Source organism: Castanea sativa, chromosome 7, assembly GCF_040712315.1.
Source record: "Castanea sativa cultivar Marrone di Chiusa Pesio chromosome 7, ASM4071231v1".
NCBI classification, from domain to species: domain Eukaryota; kingdom Viridiplantae; phylum Streptophyta; class Magnoliopsida; order Fagales; family Fagaceae; genus Castanea; species Castanea sativa.
In genome coordinates this window covers 33242068-33249660 of record NC_134019.1, presented here as the reverse complement: position 1 = coordinate 33249660, position 7593 = coordinate 33242068, and the positions used below count along the sequence as shown (strand labels likewise).

Here is a 7593-nt window from a genome sequence, read left to right as displayed (position 1 = left end):
TGTATCCATTGTGAAATAGAAGTGTAACTCCTAAACGGTTATGGCAGTTACGTTTAACCCTCCTTGAATCCAGGAGAGGTTCCAATTTCGATAACCGTCTATGAAGGCGCTATATAAAGACTGATTCAGACAAGGCAAAGGTATGTGAATTTTACTCCAAAAAAGTTGGAACTCCAAAAATATAGAGAGAAAAACTAACTTTACCATCGGAGGGTTTTTGGCCGGCAACCCCGGTCACCTTTGATTAGCTTCTCTTTTTTCTTCAGGCCGCAGAGAGAGCAAGTGGTCCTATCAAGTCCGAAGCATCCAGCCTACTGATCTTCTTAGCATCATCACTCTCTATGCTTGCAATATTCCAAGAAACTAAAAAATCAATCAAATATGTTATCAATCAAATATTTAAATATTAAGTTTAAGGGTGTGTGCGATTCGGTAGGGGCGGTTTTTTTCCAAATTTATTACTGAACCGATAGAGATCATTTTTTTCATAATTGGTACCGATGCATACCACCTAAGGTCGATTTTTCGACCTATAGTGGTGCGGTTTTTTACGATTCGGTTTAGTCGGTTTGGTCGGTTTCAAATATTAAAAAAAAACTATTTTTTTAATAATAAAAAAATTGAGCTTTCAAGCCCAATATCAATATATCAACCTGTTCAAGAAAAGCATATTCCAAAACCTATGCAAAAAACCTGTTCACATAATGATCCAAATTTTTTTTATTTAATTCACCATGCAAAAATATTTTGAAATTGCCTTAATAAGAGTTTAACTCCCAAAATACTATCATGCAGCATATAATATCATTAGTGTCACTGTGTGTCAGTGTCAATAACAATAAGCGTTAATGTATCCACTTAATAACGTATTACAGAATTTTTTGTCACTATCCACAAATGCCAAAAGAAAGATATACAAATTAAATTAGCATTTAGGCAAAAGAATGCTAATTGCTTGTATCCCTAATAATAATCCCAACCATGAATACCTAAATAACTACCATTAATGAAAAGTCCACTACCAATAACATGTACAGATATAATTAGAATATATGCAAAAGAATGTTAATTCGAAGCATTACCAACACTTGGCTTAGAGTCCCTAGACAATGAAGCACCACTACCACTGGAACTCGAAGCTCCATTTTGACCCACTCTTTCCACATACGACCTCTTCAATGCATCCCGAACCTTAGAGCACATCTCATCCCCCTTGTCCTTTCCATACCACTCCCTAAACCAAAATTTTACATATTTCAATCTATACATTGGGTCAAGAACAACAACAACAAAAAACATCAAATTGATATTATCCATACTTCCCCAATACTTATCATATTTTCTTTTCATCTCTACCGCCATACTCTTCAAGAGTGGATCCCTATCAACACTACACAACTGTTGCAATTGATCTTCAATGCTAATTAGCTCATTAAAGTATGTATTAGAAGTGACAAACAAGGACCCCAAAAATCTAAGTGTCGCCTCATAAAATATGCCAAGAAATTTCACAAAGGTCTTGACATTTTCCAATCAAGATAGTTAGGAGGACCAATGGGCTTTTTCCAATTCCCATCCGATTCACAAAAAAAAAAAAAAAAAAAAAAAAATAGTAATGCCCATCCTCCTCTTCCAACCTATCAAATGCTCTCACAAATTTCAAAGCACATTCTAACATGAGATAAGTGGAATTCCACCTTGTTGGCACATCAAGGGATAACAAACATTTGTCTTTGATTTTCTCATTTTCAACACATTCTTGAAACTTCTCAAACCTTGCGGGAGAGGCTCTCACATATCGCATCGCATTCCTAACTTTGGCAATTGATTCATGAATGGATTTCAACCCACTTTGCACTATCAAATTCAAGATATGCGCACAACAATGCATATGCATGAACTCACCACCCAATATGCTAATATCTTTTTCTTTTTTTTTTCTTCTTCACATATTCAATTGCCACATCATTAGAATTAGCTTTGTCTGTGGTGATTGTAAACAACCGGTCTATACCCCACTTCAACAAACATGACTCAACCGCTCTACCTATAGTGTCCCCTTTGTGATTAGCTATAGGGCAAAAGTTCAAGATTTTCTTTTGGTAAGTCCAATCCCCATCAATGAAGTGTGCGGTGATTACCATATAGTTCAAGTTTTGTATGGATGTCCAAGTATCCGTTGTCACACAAACCCGTTGCCCAACAAAAGCCCCTCTCAAAATATCCACCTCACTAGAATAAATCTTCATACAAGCCCTTGCAATGGTAGTGCAATGGGGAATAGGAAACCTAGGCTCAACTATTTCCATAAATTCTTGAAAGCCTTAATGCTCCACAAATTTAAAAGGCAATTCATCAATCATGATTATCCTTGCCAACGCCAATCTTATCTTCTCTTCACTATAGTTTGCAACCAATAACACATTTAAACAACTTTTCCCTTCTCTCTTCGCTTGGAAAGAAAAAGTTTTTTGCTTATCATCATGGGAAAAAGGCCACTTTTTACATGCCTTCATGTGTTGCAACATGCCCGGAGTACCATTTTTCTTACCATGACATTTATATTGATTTTTACAATACTTGCATTGAGACCTAGGATTATTGGGATCAAAACCAGCAAACTTAATGAAGTGCTACCATACTATAGACAGGTCTTTACCACCTTGTTTAGGTGATAGTGGGGGAAGTGATGCACCAAGTCCAATTGGTGCTGCAGGTTCAGGTGGGTCAGGGTTAGCACTAGGACTAGGAGGAGGTGGGTTAGGGTCCCCAGGTGCACCAAATTCAGGTGGAACATTGACATCTATCTAATAAAAAAAATTTCAATAAAAAAAAAAGTTTCACAACAATATCAAATTACAATTAATCAGTTTTAGTTACAACAATAACAAACTAATAAATTAACAATCATTAAAGCAATAGTTATTAAGTACTAAAAATTTAAAATCAAAATGCTGAATATAGTGAGTGATTAGTGATTACCTCTCTGTGAAGGATTGAAAGCGTGAACTCTCTCAACCTCTGTCTCCCTCAAAAATTAAAATGTTGAAGAAAAAAAAAGTTAATACTTAATAGACTATGACAACTAACAATGTATTATTATGTTTATAGTTTATAGTTTATACCGTTACTAACTTACCAGAGTAACAACTAAGACTAATGACATAGTTAAAACTTAAGAAATAGTTTATACTGTTTCTATAAACTTACTAATATTATATTATATTATTATACATGTAATAATATTATTATAATATTATATAATTATGCTTACATGTAAGCAGCTACAAACAGCCAAGCCAACCTTAATAGTTAATATATTATAATATTATATATGTAAATGTAAGCATTACTGCTCAGTCTGCATTAAGCCATTAAGCATCCGTGCATGTAAATAGAATATTATATTTATATAAAGCAGCTACTTTACTTGGTGTTGGACCCCCGCAAAATAGAAAGACACTTAGACACAGAGTCACTGAGTCACACGACTCACACAAGCACAAGCTTTGCAAACATTCGATGATTCAAGTATAATACTGCTATAACTATTGGCTTAGCTGCTAAAGACAAACATTCAAACCTCAAAGTTTCAAACATTAAAAGTTTCAAACATTCAAACTTCATAGTTGCATATAACGAAGAAGCTTAAAACAGTAAAAGTTTCAAGCAGTAAACTTTGAGAGATTTCAAGTATTCAAAGTTTCAAACAGTAAAAAACAAAGACAAACAAAACTGAAAGTCAAAACACGAAGAAGCTTACCGTTGTTTTGCAGAGCTCAAGCGAGGCGCTGCGTCAGACGAGACTTGAGAGGCAAGAGCGAGAGAGAGAGTTAAAAGATTCCGAGAGAAAAATATGAATTTATATTCCCCTGAGAATCTGTAAACCTACCACAAAATGCACAGCTTTGCTTCTTCTTCTTCTTCTTTTTTAAACTAATACCCATACATACAACGTCGTTTTATCAGCTTCAGAAAAAAAAAAAAAAAAATAGAACGACTGAACAAAGTATTGGTTCGGTTCGGTGCTGTCTCGGTTTTGGATTTCTCAATCCGGTGACTGCACCGCACCGGCTTCGGAACGGAGGGTGAAGTCCGAATGCCGGCCTTGGCTCATTCGATTGGCGCTAGAGTCGGATGGTTTCGTCGGCGCCGGTCAGTGACGTCGGCTCCGGTGACGTGTTGCTCACCCCTAATTAAGTTTTTGTGGTCTTAAATTTTATATATATATATATATATATATATATATATATATAAATTAAGTTTATTAATTGAATAGGAAATAGTATCCAATTTAAACAAAATTTAGAACGTGCATTCAAAACATAAAAATATATAATCTAACGATTAAATTTACAAAATTCACATCCAATAAAAAAATATATAAAAAAAATTTGAGAGTCTCTTTATAGTTTCTACCTTTATTTGGGCCTTAAGACAATGCGGAGCAACCTCGGATAACAACAACAATAACGGAGAAGTTCCGTAACCGATGATTATTGCCATTAGGAAAATATCCATAAATTGAACTTTGAACAAAACAACTCACCCATGCAATATGCAAGCACAAACGTCATACCCTTGGAAAAATAGCAACCATATATACAAAATCTTAACTTAGTTTTAATCTACCTATCGGAAACCAAAAACCCGTCCAAGTTCAAAGTACATAAATAAAACTCAAATCTCACACGTATAAAAGTACCATTCAAAATCTTATCTTAGTTTGAATCTTCTCGTACCAATCAGAAACCGAAAACCCGTCCAAGTTCAATCTACATAAATAAAACAAAAATCACACTTACAAGTTATAAAACCTACCATTCCTCTATCACCAACCCAATTCTTACAAAACAGTAAAAAAAATCATCCACCAATTACCATGGGAGAGGTTGATCCAGCTTTCATCCAAGACCCTGAACACAGGCCAAAAATCTCCTACATGGAAGGTAAAGGTGTCCCACTAATCGATCTTTCTCCAATACTCTCCTCCAACAATGTTTCTGCCATTGAATTTGAAGGCCTTGTTAAAGAGGTAGGCGATGCATGCAAGGAGTGGGGGTTCTTCCAGGTGATCAATCATGGGGTGCCTTTGGAGAAGCGAGAGAGGATTGATGGTGCCTCGAGGAAATTCTTTGCTCAGAGTTTGGAGGAGAAGAGGAAGGTGAGGAGGAATGAGAAGAAGGTGACTGGTTACTATGACACAGAACATACCAAGAATGTTAGGGACTGGAAAGAAGTGTTTGATTTTGCTGTAGAGGGACCCAGTATAGTCCCTGCCTCGCATGAGCCTGATGACAGTGAAGTCATTGAATTGAATAATCAGTGGCCTGAGAATCCTCCAGAATTAAGGTAAGTTTTTTTAACAATAATTAATATATGGAAATCATTACTTAACTAGTCATATAAGGTTAACATGCCAGTAACATATGAACGTGTCTTCATACCTGTTATTTGGGAGGATCCTATGTAATTGATTTAGAATTGAGATTAATCTATCAAGAATTATGATCTAGTTTCAAGCCCAATTCAAGGGATTCTATCTATGTGACCTGATGGACTGCTTTGACAACTGACCAGGGAGACATGCCAAGACTATGGTCAAGAGATGGTAAAACTAGCTTACAGGTTATTGGAACTTATTGCACTGTCCCTAGACTTGCCAGCAGATAGGTTCCATGGCTTCTTCAAAGATCAGACCAGTTTCATCCGACTAAATCACTATCCACCTTGCCCAACCCCTGAGTTAGCGCTCGGTGTTGGTCGGCACAAGGATGCTGGTGCCTTAACCATCCTTGCTCAAGATGATGTTGGAGGATTGGAAGTGAAGCAGAAAACAGATGGAGAGTGGGTTCGGGTCAAACCCACCCCAGACGCTTATATCATCAATGTTGGTGACATTATTCAGGTAACATTTCCATATATTTAACTTTGCTAAGTACAAGTCATTAATCATTCAAATTAGTACTCGTCCAAAGGATATCTATTCAATATAATTCTGTTTTAATAAGAGTTTCAGCATGATACTAAACATGCGTATTTTTTTTTATTCTTTTTTTGACAGTAAAATGATAGAACATGCGTACTTTTCAAAAGAATGTATCTTGTTGGGATTAATTTTTCTAGAATGCATCAAAATTCATACTCTCCTACGAGTTGTATTACCAAATGCTGCCTATGTCAGACATTATCATGACAAGAAATGTGTGTGAAATCTGACAGAAGTAAGAGGCTAATTAAAAGCATCCAAGTCCAAAAATAAAAAATAAAATGCATTTTGTATTACCAAAAAATACTTTATCTATTTTAAGTACATTACCACTCTATGTCCAATGCACTATATATTCTTACTTGTTACCACTATATATATATTATTGTGAAAAGAGAGATCAATTCAAAAAAACTATTGAGAGAGAGAGAGAGAGAGAGAGAGAATATGTTTTGTGAGATTGAAATAATTGAGGGTAGGAAATTTATTTTTTAGATATTATAGTAGTAAAGTGTAAAAGTTTCAATAGTGTTGCATTTCCCAGTGTGGGGGTGGATTTTATGCATTTGGTGTTACAATGAATCTAAAATAGGTAAATTAGAGCATCAGATGAGAATGCTCGAAGTTGTCTTATCTACAATGTTTAAATCCAAGTCTATTTATTCGTATATTACTTTTTCCTTGTGCACTCCATACATGTATGTATCCGAAAAATGATGATACAATTACTAACCGAATTAGAATTAATAATCTATCCCTATATTAGAGCTTAAATGTTTTTAGAGGCTTTTGTAATTGACCAGTTTAACTCAAGCAATCAAATTGTTCAGGTTTGGAGCAATGACACGTATGAGAGTGTGGAGCACAGGGTGATAGTGAATTCAGAGAGAGAAAGGTACTCATATCCATTCTTCTTACTACCTCCACTCTCCACCATGGTTGAGCCTTTGGAGGAGCTGACGAATAAGAAAAACCCTGCTAAATATAGGGCATACAACTGGGGAGAGTTTATAAGTAACAGAAGTCAGAGTAATTTCCAAAAACAAAAAGTTGAAAATCTGCAAATTAGTGATTTCAAGATATCAGAGTAGGCTGGGTTGGAGGTAGTATGATCAATTGGCAAGCAATAACATTTAGCTCCTACTCTATGTTGTTCAGAGTTGGGACTTTGAAAGCGTGATTTGGTCATCTCAGAGATAAGAAATATTGTGAAGAAATATGCTTCAATAAATTGTCCTCATACTATATTACAAAAACCGTTTATTTTATACTTTATGAGAGAATAATATATGAAGTACAATGGCTACAAATTGAAGTTATTGATGCAAGTGTATCAACCTGTAATTTCAATAAAGTTGATGTTTTAATTTTTCTGAATATATGAAAATCAGGCCACCTACCAGTCCCTTGTCCCAAATTACATGAAAAATAGGAGTTTTGTGCACTTGGTGCAATGTTTGTTTTAGGGCATTTTAGCAAAGGATTAACCCTAAAGAATAGTTGTCAAAATCATAAAAAAATTACTCATCAACCCATAGTAGAATTTTCAAAAGCATAAAAACTTACCAACTTAAACCGGAGTTTCAAGAAATTAAAAAAAAAAA

At 35.1% G+C, this 7593-nt stretch overlaps 1 protein-coding gene across 1 annotated transcript; it reads left to right on the top strand.

Annotated features, from left to right (window-relative positions):
• The first annotated feature begins 4805 nt into the window (after window positions 1-4805).
• LOC142642447 (protein LATERAL BRANCHING OXIDOREDUCTASE 1-like) lies at window positions 4806-7257 on the top strand. The gene is made up of 3 exons (XM_075816796.1): window positions 4806-5352; window positions 5581-5908; window positions 6820-7257. The coding sequence occupies exons 1-3, from the start codon at window positions 4883-4885 to the stop codon at window positions 7078-7080; spliced, it is 1059 nt and encodes a 352-aa protein (XP_075672911.1). The 5' UTR covers window positions 4806-4882; the 3' UTR covers window positions 7081-7257.
• The last annotated feature ends 336 nt before the right edge of the window (window positions 7258-7593 follow it).

Coding starts and splice junctions, on each gene's coding strand:
- LOC142642447 (XM_075816796.1), top strand. CDS start 4,883: ATGGGAGAGGTTGATCCAGCTTTCATCCAAGACCCTGAACACAGGCCA. Junction 5,353..5,580: donor GAGAATCCTCCAGAATTAAG/GTAAGTTTTTTT, acceptor ACAACTGACCAG/GGAGACATGCCAAGACTATG. Junction 5,909..6,819: donor ATGTTGGTGACATTATTCAG/GTAACATTTCCA, acceptor CAAATTGTTCAG/GTTTGGAGCAATGACACGTA.